Source organism: Myiozetetes cayanensis, unplaced genomic scaffold (assembly GCF_022539395.1).
Source record: "Myiozetetes cayanensis isolate MyiCay16 unplaced genomic scaffold, myiCay2020 scf6-25, whole genome shotgun sequence".
NCBI classification, from domain to species: Eukaryota; Metazoa; Chordata; class Aves; order Passeriformes; family Tyrannidae; genus Myiozetetes; species Myiozetetes cayanensis.
In genome coordinates, this window is record NW_026087853.1 from 8945736 (window position 1) to 8970138 (window position 24403).

Genomic DNA, 24403 nt, shown 5'->3' on the forward strand with positions numbered 1-24403 from the left:
ACTCGAATCTGGCGTCCGTTTTGAGTACGTGGTCAACGGGTTGCGACCTCGCACTGCTGGAATTACCTTTCCCCCCGGTTACTGCTCAGTCCTGGTGGCTCTGATCCACACAACCCGCTCGCTTTGGGAACGTGTCCCCTTTCCCTTAAAACAAACCAAGTCACGCACAAATCCTCCAGGACACCCCTCACCCGGCGGGCACGGGCGGGGCAAAGGGGAGGGCACTGCGCGTGCGCACCCCCGGCGTGCCGTGTGCAGCGGTCCGGGGCGCGGGGCTGGCGCGTGCGCGGTTGCCGGGGCGACGGGAACACAACATGGCGGCCTGAGGGGCAGCGCCGGCGGCGGGGCCGGGGCGGGGGTGGCCGCTCGCCCGGCCGGCCCGGGACCTGCGGGACGGCGCGGGATGCGCAGTAAGGGGGCGCGGGGGAAAGCCGCGGGCCCAGCGCCTCTGGGGGGGGGTGGGGGTGGGGTGTGTTGGTGGTCACCGAGGGGGGCCGCAGCCCCGGGAGCAGCCGCGCTGAGGGGGCCGTGGGTGTTCCTGTGACCCCTGGGAACGCCGTCCCCACGGCCCGTGGGCAGCGCCTGCATCTCCGTTGCCAAGGCTGGTCCCTCTGCGTCCCACGGCAGGGTGCGAATAGATCTTAGTCCCGCTGCTGTGGAGCATCTCCCTGTCTGCTGGTCTCTCTAAGTGCTTTCTCAGGAATTGCTAAGTTTTCCTTGTTCTGCACGCCTTTCCTTCCATCGGTTAGCATCCTTCTCCACATCATCCCGTGTCACACCCTGTGCATCTGGCGTGTCTCTGAGTGCAATAATTACGTGCCATGGCCTTACCGCTGTGACTAGAGTTCAACTTCATCAGCTTTCTTCATTTCTTTGGCTGCTTCTCCCTTCCCAGGTGCATCAGTGTCATACTTAAACATCATAGCTTTTTCTTCCTCGGCATGTTGGCATCTTTGTAACAAAGTGTCTGCTTTAGATTTTTATAATAGCCTGTTTTGACTGTTGTAGTGCTGTCTTTTCTGTCATTTTGTATTGGATTTTTTAATTCCAAATGATGATTAATCTTTCATGCTGTCTAGTTACAGTGGTGTTGTCTTTGAATTCCATCACTTGCCCATAACGTTAGTTTAGACTGTTCCTTTTTTCCTAGGTTTTCCTGTAGCCTCTTGGACATAAAACTGTTATTTTGTTGAATGATTCATGGCCACTTTTTTGGTGTTAGATGAGTTCACATTGCTACGACTTGTTCTTCCTAACCTTTATTTCCCTTTCCACTAACGATTCCAAGCCTGAGCATCTGTGTGTGCTGAAACAGAAGGGAGGGAAGGGAGAGGTTAGATATTATCTGTTACAGATGACATGAAAGAACTGCTAACTGGTGATTAGGTCTCCTTTATTCAATGTTCTGTGCAAGTGTAATTAAAACACTTCCTTTGTTTTCATCCTAGAAGCCTTCAGTCTTAAAATTTTTAACCTTTCTGCCCATCTTCATCTCTGAGTACCATAAATTCAGGTAATCTAACTGATAATGAGTTTTGGGTTGTAGCTGTACTGAGTTTCATAGCTTACAATTGCTGGGCTGCGACCTGGCTGTTCTTGTTCAGGGTTTCTACTAAATTAAAATACAAGTCTGTTGTTTTGGTGGGGTTTTGTTGCTGCCTGATCACTCTCAAAGGATCAGGATGGTGCTGAAGTGGATTTTTAGGAACCTCCAGAAACTTTGGCTTGTGGATGCAAAATCAAACTTTATAATAAATTGTTAGTCTAAATTTTATTTAATCTTATTGTATATAAACTACTACGCTGTTATTTTTAAAATACCTGACTTTCTTTCAGCTGCTGATTGTTCAGAGCTTACATGTTGATTTTATGCTTCAAAGAGACATTTCAAATAACACAATTTTCATTCCTGTTTCTGCATTTTTTTTAAATTAACTGAAAGTATTCAGGTCTTTGCTGTCTTTTCGCTGGGTGGCTCTCTTTTAAGTTGAAGGCTCGGTTTGTTATGTGTGGGGTGTTTATTTTGTCTACAGAGTGCTCTGTTGTAAAAAATTTTTATAATAAGCTTTATATGCTTACATGAAAAACACCTTAAGTGCTGTAAGAATGTTTTAACGTGTGTAAAGGATTAGCTCTTCTTGCACTGTTAGAACTCTTCAATTTAAAATTAAAAGACATCAGACTGTTTTGAGCCCTCCCGTCATCTGGACTTCTCTCATAGGAATAAAATACATATATAGAAGAAAATACAAAGAAAACCAAATTATATTAACATATACTATTTGACTTCTTTATATATCTGAAGATATTTTCAAGAAATTTGCACAATAATGCTTTCCCTGCCTAACTACTTTGGTTCATTAACACTATGGCTGGTATGTCATAGATATTAAGATCTTATTTTCAGATTGTATGACTTTTCTTTTAATGCCAGAGAATCAATTACTTGCATTTGAGAAAAGAAAAATATGGGATTGCCATTTATTAGAATAAAAGCATAGGTCAACAAATAGTTAAGTTGCTTTGTGTCTACCTTGGGTACTTTTTGTCACAGGGGTGGCTCTGACATGATATGATCAAGTGTAGTCATTGTATTTCTAACTGATTGGAGAGTATAAGTTGCTACCAAAAAAATCCATTGACACTTTCTCTTTGAGAGAAAGGTGAGGGTGGAAAACACGGTGCAATGTGTGATTTCTGCTGACAAAGTGTGTTATTTTCTCAGTCCAGTTATCAAATAACAACCACAGGAATTAAACAGTCTCATGGTGCCCTCTCTATTTTGGAGCCTCTGTTAGAAATTGCCTCCATTACCCATAATGATTTTCAAATTCTGTTTCTGCTTTTAAAATAGTTCTGCATGTACATGGTCAGTATAGAGTGTATTAGAAGGTGTGAGTGATTTTAAACTGCACTGCATTTTCCAATTTTTCAGACTTAGATGGCCTAGTTAGTTAGTTTATGATGCAGCAGGATGGGCAGTGATCAGAAAACCAAAGCAGCAGATGATAAAAGAGAGAAGAGCGACCAGCAATTTCACAGGAGTGCTGCTACTGTATTGGAGAAAGAGGGAATGTTTACAAGGGGAAGGTTTCTACTAAATTAAAATACAAGCATTTGGCTCATAAGAAAACAAAACACTTTTTTATTGTTTTGCTGAGGGTTTTTTTCTTCAACAGGACTAAGTGTGAAAGTTGAGGAAGAGAAAAGAGATGAAGACAACACGAAATGATTGTTAGTTGGAAGACAGTGTTAGAATGTCCCTGCCTAAGTAACTTTTCCCTCTGAAAAATTTCTTGGCAGGCTTTCTCTACTGTGAGGCTGTGTTTATACTTGTAAATTAAACATATCTGGAAATCTTGGACACAAAGAGCAACTGGCACGAAATGGCCCCCATCTCTACTAGCAAATTCTCTGATCTTCCAAAACAAGGCAGTAGGACAGAAGCTGCTTGAGAACTGACCTTAGAAGGAGCCCTCACACCAGGCAAGGAAGGTGCCTCACAGAGGGTTGGTTCTCACAGGACAAGTCCCTGTCAGGGACTGTTGTCACAGTAACTAATGCAGGCAGCTCCACTGAATGTACTGCTGTCAACAGAGCTTGAGACTCCCACAGTTATTCTGACACCCATACAGGGCTGAACATGATAAAAGAAGTTTCCTGCCCTGCCTCCCTCAAAATGACTGGGTTTGGATCTTTCTTAAATAATAAAGACCATGTCAAAAGCAACAGTAGCATAAAGCTAACCAGAATTAGGTTTTGCTCAGATGAAATTACTGAAAAAATTATCAAGGATAGAATCTACAGATGCTAAAAATAAAAGGAAATAGGAGGATGAAGTGGGTGAAGGTAACCAGGCACTGGGATTGGTAAGGAACAGTTAATCACAAAGCTGAAGGAGAATAAAGGAGGAAAGAAAAGAAATGTCAATTCTGATAAAAATTAGAAGACTGAAAAATTAATATGAATAAAGCTTTCTTCATAACTCTTACGTTACCTGCTTCATCTTCTTCTGCAGAATTAGAATTGACTGAGTTTTCACATCCTTGTGTTTGGAGCACTTCATTGTCAAAGGCAAGCATTATTTTAGTGCAAAATTCATATCTGAATTTAATATGAAAATAAAGCTTTAAAGTCAGAAACTGCTTTGCTTAAAAAAAAAAAGGCAAAATCAAAACCAAACAACATCCCCCAAAAAAATCCCCAACAAATAACCCCCATTTTAGGACAATGATTCCATGATACAGTTGCTTTCCAAAGTAATTTTTTGTTTTCAGTACAGTCTAAATAAAGGTTTGGAGATTTTGGTGGGGTTTTTTGTGAGAGAAGCAAAGAATAAATTCAGCTAATGTGCTGCAGCAGAAAAAAGGTAGGAAGGGCTGCCTGCAGCAGAATCATGTCTCTGAGCAAGAAGGTGGTAGTTCATTGACTAAGAATTACTGTATTTTACTTTCAGGAGAATAGATTCCTGTAATATGGGCAGCAAAACTTCATTTTCTTTTTGTCATTATATTTTCTCTCAAATAACTTATGTGTTCACAAAAAAAAAAAAAAAAAAGCCACTTTTAAGTTTTCCATTAGTCAGCATTTAGCAAATCAATGAAGAATTGTTATACAGTCATAATAACAATTTCAAACATACTGAAAGAGTGTATTTTTGTTTTTAGAATACCACTTGGTAAGATAGGAGAGGGAGCATTTTCTGATGTCCTGCAGACACTGAATCTTAGAAATGGAAAGTGCTATGCATGTAAACACATGAAGCAGCATTTTGAAAGGAATGCATAATTAATCATAGAAATTCTCCGGAAATCTTACTTAAATTCGGTGGGAAAATACAAAATTAAGACTAAGTGAAGTTTTTTGAATGCCATGGTTTAAAAAGGTTTGCATGTGGTACAGAAAGGGAGCTCTGCTGCTGATGAGGCAGGGCCTTCCCATTTGGCACTGGGGGGTTATTTCCTTGAGTAGTCCAATTGATGTCATCCACTGTATTAAGTGCTGCTTGACCACTGGGTCGAGGGTAAAACAAGATGAATGAGGACTAAATAGTTGATTTCTGCCTTGCCAAATGCACTGAATGGACTTGTGCTGTTTTTCTTTTAACTGTAAATAATAATCGGAGGAGGAAATGTGTCAGTCCTCTCCCTGGAGAATGCTTTTTTCAGTCTTACTTTAAATACTGTTTTAATGAAGTTATTCATGCTTAGTCCATGTATAGCATTAGTTCTGCTTCATATTTGCATTTATATTTAATTACATCCATCAGCCAGATGTTATATGGTCACAAAATAGGTGCTTTTTATCAGTTAGGAAAATAGAGGAGAGGGCTGTGTGTAGACATAGATTTGACATTCTCCTCCAAGGATGTAAGTGCCAACCAGTGCCTCTTGGGTTATTGACTTTGTATTCTCAGTTAAATATAGTGAGTTCCTAGTGAAATCACTGAGAGTGACTCATTTGTACAAAGCTAAATGGGACATTTTGCTCTTAGGTGAGATTTCACAATGTAACTCAGATCTCAAAGATTGTAGGTTAAAAAAAAAAAAAAGAAGAGGACTCAAATATCTTCAAGTAATGTGGCATCTGATTCTTTGTTGTGTTGTTAGAGATCTGTTGGTCCATTTATTTGTTACCTACAACTGACAGAATTGTCCAATTTATTATCAAAACAGTATTTAAACTATCTCCTTAACTTTATCAAGGGCAGACAACTTCGCTGTAGGGCTCAACAAGCAGACTTTCATGTAGCTGTCTAAAACATCTTTTAGGCCTTTAGCCCTTTGATAAATTGACAGATTCTTTTGATGAAGTGAACTCTTTTAGCAAACATAACAGTGTTTTAAGCTGAACCTGCCCATAAAAGATATTTCTCCTCACTTCAAAGTGGAAAATTTTGTTTTGGTGTTTCTCTTTAAGTCTGACTGTGCAAAGGCCAATGTGTCCTGCTCTGTTCCATTCAACTGTGTGCAAAGCTCTTTATTTCCTGCTTCCTCCACAGAGCTTCTGTAGCGTGGTTTTTTTTGTTTGTTTATTGAAGTCTAAGAGGGCGAAAAAATAATTACACAGTAGTTGAATAGTGTCTATTTTTCATGTAAGAGGTTAATTTTAAATGTTAAATTTGGCAAGGCATCATGCTGAGCAATGTTTGGAATGTATGCTGCACCAGCACAGAGGAAATAGTATCACACATACTATTATGCAACACAAAATTCCTGCCAGGTAGCTCCTTGGCATGGTAACTGCTGTTGGAGCACAATAAGTTACTACTTCTCTTGTTTGGGTAAGTCCAGCTACTCCAGACTGCAAGAAGGATTAAAACCATTTACTGATTACTGATTTGCTCAGTAAACAGCAGGGAAACCATGTGTCTGGTCCTGCATTTGAAAGTTCAGTGACAGACTAGAGTGGAGTAGGTTCTGACAGTCTCATGGCAAGGAACCAAGACAATTATAATCCAGTCCCAGACTCCAAGTCAGTCTTTTCAATTCAACTTCAATATGAAACAAGGGAATATTCTGAGATAAATACAAGCACTAAGGAAGCTGAGTCCACATCCTACTATCTCCATGCTTACATGAAGTTGTTTTGTAAGTATGATGCATTCATTTCTTTCTTCCTTATTCCTTTATTTGAACAATATCCAGCAACTTTTGGGTCCAGAGACAACCTGTAGACACTTAACCAGCTTTTTATTTCAACAGAAAATAAAACCCAAAACATTTCTCAAATTCTGAAGTTCCTGCCTTGGTTAAGGAAGTCTGGTGTAGCTCTCACTTTCTCTGTCTCTTTTGCAGCAGACCAAAAATATTTCAACATCAGTATTAAAATTACAGACTAAATATATGTTAAACATAGTTAAATTTCACCTCATAATATGTACTACTTGCTGATAATTTCAATTCATGTTCCATATCCAGTTTAGTGCTTTCACTGGACATCATGGCTCCTGGCACAGTATGTTGGTTAGGCACACTCAGAGTTTATCTGCTGGATTAGGCTCCGGTAGGTCAAGGATCTTGGTTTGACTGGTCAGGTTGAACTAGGGATCAAGGCAAACTATTTGGCAGTTGTCATTTCACAGGTAACTTTACAGACACCCCTCTGCAAGTAGTAAAAGTTTAAATCTCAGAATGAGGCAGCAGCTGAGCTGTGCATTTGGAAAGAGATCAGTCAGTGATGAAGTTGGGTTACTTATCCTCATTAGGCACTTCAGTGTCTTCTGGGGACATGTTCTGTCTCACAGAGCGGTCACGTCTTATGACAGCATTTGCTCTCCATCGCTGTGCATCAGCAGACATAGCCTTCATTATTCAAATACTTGACACAAAACTTGTCAACTGCTCTAAAATATGTTATATTGCCCTTCAGGCTCTCTAATTCCTCTGCTCCAGACTCGGGTGCTACACTGTTAATGACAGACCTGTTTCCTGCAAACACATGGGAAGCCGGTAATGGTGTCAGCAGCTTGGCTTTCTGGAACTCTCAGCCTCAGCTGCCGTGTTGTTACCCAAGTGCGACCCAGCTGGCCAGCCAGCTCACAGAGCTCCTGCTGTCTGTCTGAGCTGAACTGCAGACTGTACCCCCACCTTTTACTGCCTGGGTTAACACAGCATTGCAGGGCAGATGTGCTGTAATGCAATTATCTTACAGGGAAAACTGAAGACCTAAAGCTGTCTGCCTCTGCAGGGCAGTGAAATGGAAAATAAAGTGTCAGATATATCATGATTATATTTAAAATTGGTGTTGTCAGCAAAACGGTGACTCCAGTCAGATACTCATTTCCATGCAATAGAACACTACTGGTGATCTAACTAGAAAGTATCTTCACGTATTGGCTGTAATGGCTTTCCTGCCTTTTATTGTAAGACTGTATCAGTTAATTTACTGGAAATTTCTTGTTCCTGAACAGGGTGATATGCCCAGAAGACATCTTTATTGAGTAAATCAGTTAACTTCTGCAGTGGACACTTTGGATAGTATAAACTGAAACTATGATACCTCAGACTTAAGTTTAAAAACCTCTATGAGACAGTATCAATTAAAAATGAAAATGTCCATTTTAATACTGGTTAAACGAAGTACTTTTTTCTATGCTGTGTATAAATCAACATGTAAGTTTTATTTCCAGGTTAAAGTCTCCTTATTTGTTTCTGCAGTGATGGAAACGCTGGCTCTGTGAATTTATGGGCATGGGTATCTGTGAGCTGACAGAAGGTATGTAGCATACGCTTAAGAAGCACACAAATTCTCCTTGTGTAGATCACAAAGTGGAATTAATTATGTTTCACTTGGTTGTTCACTGTTACAGATTATAAAACTCATAAGGAAATTTTGTGCTGTACTGCTTCTCCCTTTAGCTCTTGCCAATAGAATATACCCACTTGTTTAAGGCATGAATGCAGGTTTCTCATCAGGTCCATGGCCATCTCTTCTACAGTCAAACAACCTTGACTGCAAAAGAGAAAATAATTGCTTTATGTAACAAAAAATAAAACTTCAACAGGTTTTTGTGGGTCTCTTCCAACTTGGCATATTCTGTGGTTCTGTGATTTGTTAGAGCAGGACGGCAGTGAAGTAATAAGAAAATTATTCCCATTTGTTTTAAAACTATTGAACCAATGAAAATTATTTTCAGTTTTTATATCTAGTAAAAATGGCTTTTACCAAGTTTTCTTTATAAAATAACATTGTTCCCTGAAACCACCATTATTTAATAATTCTGGAGCTGTTTGTGGAAGCAGATCAGAGACCACGAAGCTTAAGGAAGAGTTCCTACAAAAAAGTTTGGAACAAAATCTGATTTAAAACCAAATCTTGTATAAACACTAATGGAGATAGATACAGCAAATGAAGGGGCATGTACTTACAATTCATTATCAGAAGAGGATTTTTTAAAATGAATAATTAAGAATTTGTAATGTCTTAACAACTGGGAGATTATTTTAAATAACTGAGCATGCAACTGTCATTCAGTGCAAGAGAATAAAGACTCGCTCCCGAACATGACATTGGTGACACTGAGCATTCAGATCTCTAACAAAAGGAGTAACTCCCTTACTGACCTACATAAGAATGTGAGATTAGAATACAGTTGTTTGCTGATGACCAAAGGAGACATTAGTGTTTGCTGGTTTTAATTAGACATTTTGTTTTTACAGGATAGATTTGTTAAGCTGAGAGGTCAGAGTAATTGCATATGTATTAAAAACAATCCTGCATCTTCCCCTTCCAGGAAAGATGCTGTACTTCAGAATGTTTAAGTTTGTTCTTTAACTGCCCTTTTTTTTTTTTTTTTACACGACAGAGTATTCACATTCATTTGGTTACATTTCTTAGTGTTTCTCTCCTTTTCATGTGAAAACCTGCTATATCAAGCATTGTATTCAGATGGAAATTAGAATCATAGTTTCAGTATGTTCTGTTATTTTTTTTTTATTTTAAAATACAGTTTTTATCAAAGTCAAGTTTTCCATAAGAAGATTATTTTCCTACCACTTAGTTTTAATAACCTCCATTTCTATGGCACGGTGAATCAGTTAAAAATGAAATGTATGCACAATAGTAATCTGAAATGCTGCAGTTAGGGGTTATCTGAACATTAATCTGGGTCTACCTGAATTTCTTTATGATCTGGTTTTGTGTCTGGACTGTGTTTCCCCTGATACAGTGTCTTTTTTTTTTATGTTGTAGGAGGTGGTGACACATGGTGGGGAGCTTGTTAAATCACAGAATAAAACAGGAAAATGAACAACAGATTCCTATGGAGTACCCAAAAGTACCCAAAAAAGTATTTTGATATTCTGAAGTATGCAAGCATTTAATCTGTCTGAGGCATAGTGCATTTTTAAGACATTAATTTTGGAGCTTAAAAGTAAATTTCCACAATTTTCCCACAATTTCCTATGGGGTAGAAATAGTTTTTTGTTTTCTCCCCAGACAGCTCTAGTTGTGGCTTGTTGCAAAGTCAGGAAATCTAACAAAAATAAATACAGCAAAGGGTCCAGGTACGTTATTAATCTGGGAAAATAATCTTATTTCTGAGCCAGAAATCTTATGTCTCAGCCTCACTGACTGAGCATCTCTACACAACAAAGGCAAGTAGGAGCTCCTTTGGAATTTTCAGCAGTGTGATTTGAAAGAGTGCATCACTAATTTGTAGAACAATTAAATTGTTCATTAGCAATGCTCTGTCACAAAACCATTTGCAGAGGGTACAAAAGTAGTTACATTTCAGAGGATTTGTAGTCTTTTATAAATTTCTACAGTGTATAATAATGTGAGTACCTGTCATTTCCTGACTGCTCTGTCTTGCAAAATCAAGTTTAATGTAGGTGCAGAGCAATTAAAAAAATCTTTACATTAGAAAGATTTAGAGGCAAGCATGATTTGTACAATATTTTGTAATGAAGAAAAACTTGAAGCAGGGGTTGATTGAAAAGTAATTTTTAATTTAATAAGGTGTATGGAGACATTTGAGTAATTAGGAGAACAGGTCACTGTAATGCTACTCATGTGGAAAGTTGATACTTTTGAATTTTCCTTAATAAACCAAGAGATCCATGTTACTTCAATGAAGACAAGGCTATTTGTCTTTACACAAAGTCGTAATTCTCTTGCTGTTAATTTATAGTGGAATCACAAGTCATTTAATAACTGAAAAACAGTCTTGCCCTTTGTTTAATCAAGAGCAGTTTGGTCATTTGAAGCAATGTAAAAAGTATGTCTCAGAGAGAGGTGTGGGGGATGCCTCAAGTGAAATGATAGAAGCCACAGGTGCCACTGCCTTAGGATTCACTTCACCATTACTGCCAAATAAGGTTTCTCTAATGATAAATCTGGAAGCAGAGGAGCATCTGCTCCAGATTTTACTACTGACCTCTAATGAAAAAGCAATTGAGCATGACTTCTTTTTATGAAGGCCTGATTTCTTAAATACTAATAATAATCCCAGTTGATTTGAGTAGCAGCATTTTGTAAAATCTTTTCTATTACAAATGACAAAAATCCTGACGTTGAAAGCACCATTTATCTCCATGGGGGCACTACCACTACAATTCCCAATGTAAATGGTACTGTGTTCCAAGTGCTTTGTGATCTAATCCTGCTCAGTGGATTATGTGGCTGCCTGGAGGAGCCCTGTAATCAGTTGGGAACACAAGTCCCGCTGGCTGCTAGGACTGGTGGCCTCAATGAGTTACTGTCCTGATAATCTCCCTCCTCCTCCCCAGCCAATTACTCATACTACTGTCATCAGGCAGATCAGTACCTGCTTTGTTTTTCAAAAATGTGATCATTTCTGCCTCCCTTGATGGCATTGCAGCGTTACATAAAGGCATTACAGCAAGATTAAAAGGCCTTTGGAGCCTATAAAAGAAAAAAGCTGAGCAGTTACTGAATGGCTCTGAAAAATAGATAAATTTTATAAGTGTAATTATTGCCTAACAGCAACAGCAAACTAAACTACACGGGTTAACCTTTAGTTTGCAATTCAAATGTGAATCACAGTCATTTAAGCACTGCGGTAACTTGAGGTGATTGATATGAATCTTGAACCTTAAGGACAATTACTTTGTGTAGAGAGGAAATTAGGTGTTCAGAAGTGAAATATTGCAGTTCTGGTGGAACTTGGGGGAACAGATATTGCAATAGATACATGCAGCAAAAACTAAGGCAGCTTACAGAGTCTTGAATTGACAGTTGTTAGTTGAGCTATTCTGGTGCACACTGAAATCTAAATTATGTCTGAACTTGAGTGGAAAATGGATTACAAAGCTAGCTATAAATGACAGAAATAGTATAATCAGAAAAGGTGATATCAGTGCCTCTGGTGCAGCCAAAGAGTAAGGTATTTGTATTCTGTTCTTTACTAAAAAGGACTTATACAACTTGAAATTTTATTCTAGGAGGGAGAAAGCCATTGCCTGAAAAAAAGTTAGGAACAACATGCACCAGTTATGCAAATCTCAATTGCACACATAGGTAAGAGACCTGGTTCAGCAATAACTTTACAGCACATTCAGTTTTACAGAATTCTTCTCTGTGGTGTGTTTATATTAGTATCGAAATAGAATATTTCAGAGAGATGTGAAATCAGAAAAAATAATAAAGGTAATTAATTTCATTTGAGGATACTTAACTCTGAGAGGGTAATGTTTCTACATGAATAAAGATGCAGTTTTAAAAAATATATATACACAGTTACCTCTAATACTGTATTCCTGATCTAGGGGAATGAACCAGCAAGCTTGTTACTGGCTAAAACCTGAAATAACTCAGGTGTATTACAGCCTGCATGTGTTCCCTCCAATCTAAAAACCTGTTCTTTATCCTCTATTAATATATATTTTCCTTTCTGTGTTAACCTAGACACAAGTAGTAGGGCTCAGTTCTGCAGCTCTTTCTTTCTACATTCAATTCCTACATTTAGTGGAAGTTACACAGAAGCGAGGAGACATTGGCTTTCAGATTTTTTCTTTGGAATGATTTCTCCTGACAGTTTCAGAAGGTTATTCTGCTAATGTTTGAAAAGCAAGGCTTTTTAAATTCAGTTAATAAAACTTTATTTTCTGGAGGTACATTTTTCTTTTAAGTCACAGAAGTGTACAGGAGAAGCCAAAGCCACCTATTCTATCACTGCTAAACAGAAGAACTCTAATAACTTAATCCAGATGTCCTATTTAGCAGCCTTCCCTTCAGTAATAGTCCATATGCTCTTCAATTAACTCTTAGGTCTTTCTTTTAATGATGTACAGAATGCTATATGCACATACTATGGGACAGAGATTACCTTCAAGCCTGGAGCTACTTGCTATTTAAATGCAGTTTTACTGCTATGATACCCCTGGTATTTTGGAAAGTTTCTTCTTAAAGTAATCTGTCATTTCTTTTATGATGACGTTTAAGGAAAATTATTTGATTGAATATTTCACTGTCTGTTGAAATTCACTACTGATTTTTGCAGCAGAATACCTTGAAGTTGGGAGATTTTGGATCTTGTAGGAGTATCTGTTCTCAGCAGGCACATATGGGATGTGCTTCCCCACGCTGGTACCGAGCACCTGAATGTTTGCTTGCAAATGGCCACTGTAGTTACAAAATGGGTATGTGGAGTGCTGGCTGTGAAATCACAAGGTACAGTGTTCAGTGGAGGGCTTTTCTTATTGTTATTCAAGATAATCAAAGGTAAATAACTCAAATTAAGAGCACGTGGTAATATGATCTTCGTTTCCATGGATTTGTGGAAGCTTCTTCTGTGCTTAATCTGCAGGGTTCAGGAGGCAGTAATCCAGTCTGGCCTGGCACTCTCTTCACTCTGTGGCAGGTTAGTAATAAAGCAGTTGCATATTCCAGAGAACATAGTACAACCAACATTATAACCATTTTATTTAAAAAGAAAATAATATTTTTGAACATTTTCCCTCCCCAGTGACTTCATATTTAGTACAATTTTATTTTTTCTGCTTTTCTCTGTGTAGAGTATTGCTCATTTCCTCTCATGAGCATCACTATCCCCAGTCTAGTTAATACACTTGGTGATAAAATATTTCCCTCTTTTTCGACTTGCTAATAGTTTTTCCAAAACCAGAGGAGATTAGAGAATACACTCCCTCTGATTTATGACTTTGATTTATAGTATAGTGTGTTTAAGACCCTGGTGCTGTTTAAGACCTCATGTACTGGGATATTTTGAAACTGGGATTCTGATGAAGAAAGAGTTCAGGAAAACCCAGATTAAAGTCCTTTAAGCTTTTTGCTGATGATGAAACTATAACTCAAAAAATGTGTCACTGGTCTTCAAGAAAAAAGGAGAAATCACCACCATGAGTATTCCTCCAATATCTTTGTGCCCTAGCAACAGCAGCAGTTCTTCGTTATTCTCCTCCTACACTGCTGTCTCTGATATGCAACCAGGAGTGATAACATTTGCTTTGCTTCTTTCCTCCTCCTCCACATGGCAAGTGCAGCTGCCGCCATCACCATCACATTAAATGACAACCATTATGCTTTGCCTGCTAACTTGTAGAAACAGTTCTGCTTCGGCCAGAAAACTGTTAATAGAAAAATCCCAAATGTGGTGGAACTCTTGCAAAGTGAATTGGGACAAAAAGCTCTAAAAATGCCACGTTGTTTCATTTCAGTTTGAATCAGGTGGGCTTTGAAGTTTGGCAAGAAAATTACACACTGCAAACTCTTTAAGTTTTCTTAGGGCAAAAAGAAAAACCCTTAAAGATATTTCCTTGTAATTTTAGCTTAATGTAAAAAAATTCACTCCTTGCAACCAGTGCACGTTTTCAGAGACCTCATAGGGGTGCTCAGAGAGAAATGAGGGATGTTTATTGGAAATTACCAAATTAAAAGAGATAATCTTGCCAAGCTAAAGGATATTATGGACAGGATTGTTTCTTTTTCAGTGCGTTTTGCAGTTGTTGCTGTTCAGTGTTTGCATAAGCCTTTATGCTTTACACGGCATTGTGTAAGAACTTTTAGTCTTTTACTCAGCCATGCTGATCTTTCAAATCTTGGTTTTCCTCTTTCTGTTCCTTATAAATCATGACTCCTGGATTGCACTTTTTCACGGCTTGCACAGTTGTTCTTCACTGTGTTACAGTTTTACAGTCAAAGACAGCAGCACATTTTTTTGTTCACACAGAAGCTACTCCCAGCTGCCTGTCTTGATACAGCTGCACCATGTGAATCAGATCTTTTCTCTCCTTCCTCAGCTCAAAGCTTTTTGAAGACATTCAGAGTAGTGTGCAGCCAGCTGTTTGATTGAATTTGCAAACAGTTAAAAAGAAGTTTACCCTCTCTACAAAGAGGACTGATTGTTTTGCTTTCAGGAGTCATGTGGTGCTGCTGAAGTGTTTCTGAAATTATAAACCCAAGGAAAAAAGTAACATGTACAGGAAACAAATAGTAGCAGACCTGACTAAAGTCAGATCGGTCTGTTATGATAACGGTGTTTTCAAGGACTTTATGCAAGTTTTATATTAACTGAGGATCAAGCTCAGGAATGCAGTTCAAATTACCATCTTTCCAGTACTGCTGCTTGCAAAGAACCTGTTTGTTAGGAATAGAGTGTGATAAATATGTATTTCTATGTGCATGCACAGCAAGAGGGACTGCTTGACTCCTGCTGTCTTAAAATGAGGAAAACCCATTGTCTTCTGGGATCTGCCACTTTACTAGCAAGTAAACACAATCCCAGTTCCATTGTCCTTCACCAAGAGGGATGTTCTCTTTACATATTTTACCCCAAACCAGTGAGGAGAGTTTACAGCTACAGGTTTCTGTTTAAAAACCCGAACTACTCTTTCCATCCAAACCTGCAGTTGTGTTGCTCTGCTGCTCACGTTATCCTGCAGTTGTTGGTAGGTATTAAACTGTCCACAAATGAATAATTCTTAACATGTTATCTTCTTTATAAGCATTGGTTTTTTTTTTTTCAAATCAAAGTGGCAGCTATGCAACTAAACTAGTTTATCTGCGTCTTCTCTAGTGCTGATACCATCTCTTACCTTGCAGTTTTCTTGGATCTAATGAGCTGGACCAAATGTCAAAAATCCATGACATTATAGGCACTCCTGCTAAAACAACCCTCGGGAAGTTCAAGCAGTAAGTATGCACTCCCACAGTTATTAATCCCACTGTTTAAATATCCACAACAGATCTGTACAGCTCTGTGCAAATTCTGCTCCAGGAGCCACCACAAACACATCCTTCCCTTCTGACCCAAGAGCAGCATCTTCTATCCCTACCCAGAGACAGTCAGAGCAGAGGAAATCTGGGCCTATGTCAATCTTATTTGGCCTTTTATTTCCATAGTATCTTTAAGGCCAATGATGTAACATTTTAGGAAAGAAAACATCTTTTTCCCAAGCACTACTTACTTGTCCCTAATTAATGATTACCTAAATCTGATTAATTCTTTTCAGTAAATTATAATCCTGACTATGCATGGATAATTTTTTTCTCAACTTGCTCAACACAGGTCAAGAAGTTTTAGTTTTGATTTCCCCTTTAAAAAATGGAAAAGTAAAACCTCCTCTTGTGCACAAATTGACTGCCAAAGGTTTCTCTCTCCTGTATGCAATGATAAAATATGACTCCGATTAGAGAACTGCTGCCCATCCAGCATTACAGCACCCTTATTTTCAGGAACTCTGGCAAGTGACTTCAAATCTCTTCAGTCTTGAAAACTAAAATCAAAACGTTGGGTGAGTGCTGTCCTTACTTCAGCTGGACTGAAATGAAATTTGCTTCCAGGGCGAGTTCTTGGCTTAGAATACAATTAATGTAACTCAAGTCAACATAATTCTTTGCCTTTAGTCCAAACCTCACCTAAAGCACAACTGATGTTTTTTTCTACTTCTCTTTTTCCCCCAGACTTTTTAGGGCACCTGATACACAAGCTTTGACCATGCACAAAAAATTAAGATTAGTAAGAAATACATAAAGGCAAGTACCTCAGTCTTTGTGCCAAATTCCAAAGGCAAGTCCAAGACAGGTAGTATTTTAAGTGGAAGAATTGTCAGCCCATTTAGAGAAAGTAATTTGTAGCACTGAGCTTGTTAGCTAGAAACAAATGTTTTACTTAAGCTGATTACTTGGGTTTATTCCGTCTGCCTAAACACAGATCTTTATTTGGTCTGATGCCTTTCCCCCTCCCCCCAAATCCCTGACATACACGAGTTAGAATTTAGAAGCTTTGATACCCCATAATCCCTTCATAGACTTTGTTGTCAGAGTTACCGGTACTTAAAGGGTCAGCTCCGCCTTTATTTTTAAATATCACCATCCTGGTTTTGCTGTCTGCCTTTGGCTTAAAGAGTTTTCAGATGAAGTTGTGGCAGACACAGAAAGTTTGCTTTTGCCTTCTCAGGGCTTCAGTCTACATTTTTGAGCAAATAAAAATATATCATTTTTAAACTTAATTATCCTGTATTTAGATGATATCTGGGGAAATCCTAAGCTTGTTTTTGACACAAAGTAAAAAATTAAGATCTGATTAAAAATTCTGGCAAACTAAAACTTTGTTTATATATCAGCTATGTGAAAAAAACTTATTCATTCTTAAAGGTTTGCTGTATCAACAAGGTGAGATGGAACTTAGTACTACATCAAAAACTTTCAAATACAGGTTTTTCTAGAAAAAACCCTTGCTAGAGTGGCAAAGAAAAACTATAAATTATTTTCTGCTGTGCATTCAACCTTGAAAGCATGAACTCTCCTTCCATAGGAGGCAGCCACTTTTTCCATCAGTTTAGTTCTGGAGTTCATCAATGTAGGCTTTGTGAGGAGTTCCTTTAGGAAAGATAGCAAGAAACATCAAGTGAGGCAAGTAATTTTTATAAAAGAATGAGCTGAAATAGTATTTGGCTGAGGTTTGGGTTTTTTTTCTCTGATTATTTGGATTTTCTCTTTTAATTTTATTCCTAAAGATGTTCTTAGAAAAAATTGAACCTTGTTTATTTATTTAAAAGCATTCTCTTAGGAAAGTCCAGATAAAAAAACCAAAACAAAACAGATCTCCTCTTGGAGAATTACCAAAATGAAATTCTTCTGGAGTAGCCAAATTGACTTCCTGTTCTACTCCTACACTGCAGTTTTCCGGGCACCTAAGGAAAGCAGTGGAACCCCTGTGTTCCAGTCTGTTAAATTTATTGGATCAAACACTGAGGTGTCGACTCTCACTCGCCCATTGAAGCGTATTTCAAACTTCTGTTGCTTCCTCAACAGTCTGAGAAACAGAAGGCATTTAAGTCTTCCCTGAAACATTTCCACTCGCCTGCTTTAGAAGGAAGAGGAGTGAGGAAAAGCACGGCTGTGCAGTGAAGAGAGACCCAGGCGTGCTTCTGCTGTTAAAGAGCTAACAAGAACAGCAGTGCCTGCTTTTGTGTTACTCTGACAATTTGTAGGAAACCCCCACAAGGTTTGAGGGCTGCTCTCCTATCATTTTGGTATTCTGTTCCTGAAGTGGGTCAATATTTAATTAAAGCATTGTTCTGGCAGAGCACAGGGAGCATTCCGCATTTAACTTCCTAAGTATTTGTTCCTTTTAGAACCTGGTGGAGGAGGAGGTTGGTTAAAAATAACATGAAAGGATTCTTTGAGCTCGAGTATTAGGAATGGAATGTTATCTACAGAGCATAAGTTTTCAGATTACATTACCAATGTCAGCAAACTGCTGTATTTTTTTCAGATTTAAATTTTATTTCTTTTTTGGTCAGCTCTGGAAATTATTCTCCATCTGTATTCAGCAACTTCCACCTCAGGTTTTACTGAGAACGTGCAGATTGTGCAATCACATGAGATACTTGATTTTGATGCAGTTTCTGTAACTGTTGAATATTTTTATGTAACTATAAGCTAGCTAAAAGCTAAACCAACTTTTTCGAAAGCAAAACAAAATTTAGTCATAATTTGCTTCAAGCCATTGATCTGAACTTAAATCAAAAGTCTTAACAGGCACTGATATTGCAACCAGTTGCTTAAAAGCACAGTGAAGGCATGTAGCTCATCATCCTTCAGAAATTTTGCACACAGATCATCAGTAACAATTTAACAGAATGTTAGTTTCCTATTGCTATAAAAGGTAAGAGTTAAAAGGCAACATCCTTATCTTACTTGGAAAGAATCGTTATTCCAACTTGATACCGTTGACTTTAAAACTCCTGAGATCTAAAAATTTGCGTTAATTTGCTATACTTAAGTTTGGTGATGTGTTACAGAACAGTTTTGTTACGTAGAAAACAAGAGTCTGTGCAAGTCATACTCAGCTGGGGGGTTAAAAATCTTCTGCCTACCAAGTGTTTATGCAGGACAGGTTTGGCAAATATCTTTTTTTTGAGGTTTATAAGTTATAGGATCAGCACGCTTGTAGCAAGCGTGGGTAGAGCCCTTCTCAAATCTTCGTTCGCGAAGCCTAGCCATGATAAGTTATAGGAGTTACTCTGCTTGTAATTGGGAAGTGATCAGTGTTTTTTTTTCATAACCAAACACTGGGGTTTGGTGCTGCTGTTCAAAAACCCAGTCATGAGCAGGAGGCAAAGGGCGTGTTGTGAGAGAGGCACCATGAAAAACTGGGGAGCACGTCATGTCCAAGCCTTAGGCACCAATTTGAGATTACTGCTCTAAATCCAAACTATTTATTTCTCATCAGTTAAGATGCCGCTGAAACAATGCAGTAAAATACAGGTTAACATAAAGATACAAGTCATCTAGAATAGAGGTTATGCCCATTATGCTGTCATTGCACTCCTTCTGAAACTGTAGGGCTGTGCATTTGTGGGGAAAAAAAATTCTTCTTACTCAATTTGAGGTCTTTAAGTAGGTGGGGGTTTTGTTGTGGTTTGTTGGTTGGTTGTTTTTTTAAGAAGAAGCCTCTCAACACTTTTAAGGTTCTGTTGTGACTGGATTAATCCTATTCCTTGTTCTATCTTTCAGATTCTGGACAACTTTGAGCATGCCCAAATTCTACACTGTAGCTTTTCAGTGTGGGGAAGCTCATGAGACTCAAGTTCTTTGTGAGTCCTTTTGGCATCTACTGCTTAAAAGCACTTGTCTATCTTATGTTTGTCTTCATGTTTTGAAGAAGGTATTATTTTCACATACTGTACTGAGGATCAATGTGACATTTACTAGCAGATTCTTTAAAATGTGAAAATATTCACAGGGTAAATGTGGTGCATACTGTGGGAGTCATTTTTTGGTATTTATTCAAATTTGACTGTCCAAGTTGAATATTGGGCACCTGCATCATGTACCTTTGTTCAATTTATTCTGTTTGTTCATAGCAAACTTTCAGAATCTCAAGAACAAGAATATCCCACCCTAGCAAGAATTCTTGTAAAATAAGGCTACAGCACTTAAACAAGGCTCTGCAGGGAAACCTGCACTGCTGCCCCTCGTACCTGTACTGCAGAACACAATGGTACAGGTAACTCATGTGGATGGACGCTGCTTTCCTCCAGTTCCGAGCAGAAAATGTGCTCCTGACCAGGGTATCTCCAAGTGCAGTGAGGGTACATAAAACCACAGTGACTGGGTGAGTTTTCTTGCTCTGTTACGTGTTCCAATTAATCATCTCTCTATTTTGTCCTGCTTTCATGTTAGCACCTTATACTGACTTATACTTCAACAATAAGGTAATCCTGTATTTGTTTGAATAACTACCATAGGTTTATATATACATTAAATATATTTTATATGTATATATAATATTAGCATCAGTATATATACATATATATATATAAGAAAGGTGTGATACTACACTTAAAAAATGGAATTAAGGACTGCAAGTCTATAGGCAACACAGTGTAACAGCAGCCTCAGACTTCTTACCTTTGGAATTCTGAGCAGAAGGTGCCATGAGCTTATCCAGTGTTTTTTCCAGAGAGGAAAATGGTGAGTTGCTTAGTGCTAATATATCTGAAGTTGAGCATAGCGTGCAGGAGTAAAAATGATGGTCTAAAAATAGGTAACTTACTGGATCCAAGGGAACTTGCTCTCCACTGTTGTTAATTCCTTAGAAAAAATAGAGGACAAATCTTACTACCCACATTTGACGGATTGTTCCCACTCAGAGCTCTCTTACCTAGGAGGAGGTCAAAGCTCAGATTAGCTGAACTGTGTTCCTGATAGAGATGTATTCATTGTGTTGGTAGCTTCCTGTAATCTTTTTCTAGAAGCCTCAAACCACAGATGCTGAAGTTTAACTATTTCAACTAAAAAAAAAAAAAAAATCCCTCAAATTGTGTTTGCACAGTTTGGTACCTTCCTGATTTCAAGAATGTTATTGCCAGTTTCCTTCCATAATTAATATATGGGGGATAATTATTCATATGCCAGGAAAAATACAAAGTCAGAATTCTTGATAAGTTTTAACCTGAAGAGAAGAGGCTACCACAATAACATCTTGTGTGTTATCACACACCCTGTACCTGGGGCTGTCAGGCTGTTATCGTGAAAATGGCAATTTCACATTCAGCAGATCATTTTTGCTGTGAAAACTGCAAATCTGAAATAAGTCAAGGACCATGTTGGAATTTTTCTTCATTTCTTTTACACTTTCAGGTGGATCTTACACAGTGTGGCACATACAGTGCTTCGAGCATATTTATTTCATCACAAGTTCTTTGCTGTTAAACCTCTGGAGACAATTTACACTTCTCTGGCAGTTGGATGAATAGGCAAACTCAAGTTTTCCCACCTGCTTTATAGCTATAATAAATCCAACTTTAAACTGCAAATTGGCAAGTATTATTCCTACCCTCATTCTTTCAGCTGAAATTCCATATTGAGATTATTTGTGTTCCACTCACTTTTAATTTTTTTTTTTAATGTAGTAGGAAAAAAGTTTATTAAGAGCTGTATCTACAGTAGAACTCTAAAGTTCTTTCCAGGTAAGTTATTAGTATCCTATTTATTCCTATAAGTTTTTTTTTCCATATGGTAAAGAGTATGGCACGAGCAGTTCAAACTTCTAGATGATTGCCCAAATAGTAAAGAAGAGGCTGAAAAAAGAAAACCCACACATTCCTTGTGTGCTGCTGAACTAGGATTTGTGGCAGGGACAACATGGATACAAGGAGCTGCCATTGTTACCCTGATGTTGGATACTGCAGTTCTTTCCAGACTGGTTTTGTATTTTTTCAGCTGAAGGAAAAAAGTCTTTTAAAGTTACTGCATATTTTTTCAACCATTTCATTTTGACTCAGACTGTATGAAGCACATACATAAAAGAAGTCTACAGAGAGATAACTACACTGGTTTTCAGTGGCAAGGTTTATCTGTATTTTAACAGTTAAACCCATTATGTTAATAAAACCAGACTTCTGAACAATAATCCTGCTCAGTTTCAGTATTTTCCCCATCCCTTATATTTTAGAAGAACACAAATAGATAAGCATTATAAAGTACAGCTCCATCTTCAATGAAGTAGGCAATTAATTCCCAGCTTATAAATGTATCTGGCAGTTCCCTACATGGCTGCATAGCAAGAGTAAGACTTAGTTACAAGGAGCTACTGCAGTTGCTTTTCCCCAAAATTGTTGTTAATTTTGGGGGGAAAAAAATCACTTCTCATGCCAGAAAATGTCTAAATTTTACTTGTAATTAAAAAATTTCTACCAGGCTTTATTGGTGGAGAGCAGGAAGGGCAGTAACATGTGCCTCAGATACAGCTCGTGCACCCTTGGGCGAGTTCACAGTCCCAGGCGAGCAGCCTCTGTTCCACTCTGCCTGCAGGATTCTACAAATCCCAACTGTGATCATTGCTACATAGCAGAAAGGGAAGGGTGTGACAGATACTTCTATTTTCTGGGGCTTGACATGGAGCAGAATCTCTGGGGGGAAAGAGGAGTTAATCTTTGCAAGAACTACTGAAAACAATTTAAGCGTTGTGTTGCTGACTGGTTAAAAATGAGGAGTGTTCAGACAAACCTCTGCAAATCCAGGGATCTGTCTGACCCTGTTACACGTATCAGTTTAAGAGCGTTGAATTATAAATGAGATGCCTGATGTAAAACACAAGAGTCTCAGAATACTCCAGTATGTTGACCCAGTTTCTGACTGCCAAGTCAGAAAGAGTGTACGGCTACTGCTCTGGGATCTTCCACTGCCCAACTCAAACACACGAGACCACATGGTTACCTCAAGGAGCTCTGCCTGTGAGACTTGAGTTAGGATGTGCTTAAACTGCACTATGTGCATTATGTGAGATCAGCTGTTAGGAATGAGAACAGAACAATTGTATTTCACTTTCCTAAGTGACATTCAACTCTATTAAATAAGAAGTAATATTCTAGATGAGATATTTTTGAAAGGAATTTGTTCTACAAAGTTTAGATAGTATTTCTGTACCAAACATTTAATTCAACAAAGGATTGGTTACATCAAAAGTGATCGAATTTGAACAGAAAGTAAACAAAAATGCATATTCAAGATAGTTTAATATGTATTTTCTGAATTAGAAATATCACTTTCTTAAATGAATGAGAATCTCTAGTGTAATGATCCGTTACTCCCCTCCCCCATCACTGAATTACATTATTTATACATATAATACAGAGCCGATTGCAGTTGAAAACAACAATATTAAAATAAATGTTTAATAGATACAAAGGATCTTTTCTCCACAACATAGTTTTTCTGGTGTCTGAACACCAATTTTAAAGTAATTCTCTATTAGCATTAAACTATTTAAGTGCAAAACAATTTTGTTTTAAAAAAATCTATGATTGCAGCATCCATCTTCCTGAATAACATTTTGAAGCCAGAAAGTAATGACTTTCATTTTCCATGAGTGCATTCCAGGCTGTCTTCTAGCCATCTCTGGTTAAAAAAATCAGTGCAAAATAAACAATGGTGAAGTACTAGTTTAACCATTGAACTTACTTGAATTTAAGAAACATATCTTATTTTACACTATATATATATATCTTTTATTTATATATTTATATAGAGAGATTAAATTACACTGGACTTGAAAAGTATAAAGAAAACCAAATATGTTACTACTTTTTCCTGCAGCACCGAAGGAAGCTTTTTGCTTTTTCTCCAATGCAAACTCTTCCTTGGGTGAGCAGCCTACCAGGATCGGCTGTAGTGAGAACCCATTGCATTTGTCCTTTGCAAGTCACTATGTGATTCACATAATTCCATGTTTACACTCTGCCACATTAAAATTTGTGATGCTCTTTGCCTGAAGAACAGCTCCTGGTTCCACTGTCATTACTTCTTGTCCTGCGTTCAGAGATTTGCTAGCAGTAGTGTGATGGCTATACTACAGTTCCACTTGGAGAATTGGCCTGGTTTTGGGATGACAATAAACCCTGCAAACAAAGCAGTTTACATTAATCCAGCAAGAGAACCTGACATGAATTTTATAAAGTTCTTAACCTGAACCTACAATGAGTACAATTTATTTTTACCACCACTTGCTTACTCCAGACATCAGCACCTTCTCCTACACAGGCTCTAAACCACCACGGTCTCAGCCAAGCAGCACACAAAGAGCTCTCAGTCAGGAACAAAGCGTGTGCGTTTAGGACACGGAAAGATCTGATCCCAGCATTTGGTTTAATCTACCTTGCACTTTGAGTCACTGTGAACTGTGAAACTTTAAAAATCATACACCAAAAAAGTGATCAGTACTTTATTAGGGCAGTGACAAACAAACCTATTCCACTATCAACAAGTTTGACACCTGACCGGACAGGGAAGCACTCCATCTCTTTTATGTGATTGAGTATTACAAGCTTTGAACAGAAAAATAGATAATCTAACCAGATATTTGTTTTGGTGATTTTAAAAGAGAATGAAACACTGACAAAAGCTCAGTAAAAGCTTCCCATGACAATTTAAGCTCACATTCAGGAAAGCTTTTAACCAGCTCCTTTAT

The 24403-nt window shown here is 38.1% G+C and overlaps 2 protein-coding genes across 20 annotated transcripts in view; one reads left to right on the forward strand and one right to left on the reverse strand.

Annotated features, from left to right (window-relative positions):
• The first annotated feature begins 297 nt into the window (after nt 1-297).
• Nucleotides 298-23658, forward strand: MOK (MOK protein kinase). Of its 17 annotated transcripts, none has more exons than XR_007631642.1 (9): nt 298-410; nt 1449-1513; nt 8160-8217; nt 11907-11982; nt 13271-13324; nt 15526-15615; nt 19447-19526; nt 19797-19939; nt 21076-22051. XR_007631642.1 is itself a non-coding variant. In XM_050337184.1 (9 exons), exons 3-8 carry the CDS (start codon nt 8187-8189, stop codon nt 20030-20032), a joined length of 390 nt encoding a protein of 129 aa, XP_050193141.1. In that variant the 5' UTR covers nt 298-410; nt 1449-1513; nt 8160-8186; the 3' UTR covers nt 20033-20047; nt 21076-22051. The 17 variants fall into 17 exon arrangements, 5 of the variants coding, with proteins under 5 accessions (XP_050193141.1, XP_050193142.1, XP_050193139.1 ...); XM_050337184.1 differs by lacking the exon at nt 19797-19939 and adding an exon at nt 19974-20047; XM_050337185.1 differs by having other exon boundaries at nt 19797-22051.
• Nucleotides 22130-24403, reverse strand: part of WDR20 (WD repeat domain 20) — a 46191-nt gene continuing 43917 nt past the window's right edge. For all 3 annotated transcript variants that reach the window (XR_007631641.1, XM_050337179.1, XM_050337178.1), the window contains one exon: nt 22130-23834. Coding sequence is in view for 2 of the 3 variants with exons in the window: in XM_050337179.1 (XP_050193136.1) it covers nt 23781-23834 (54 nt within the window). In the remaining variant the exon portion in view is untranslated. The remainder of the gene's footprint in view (nt 23835-24403) is intronic.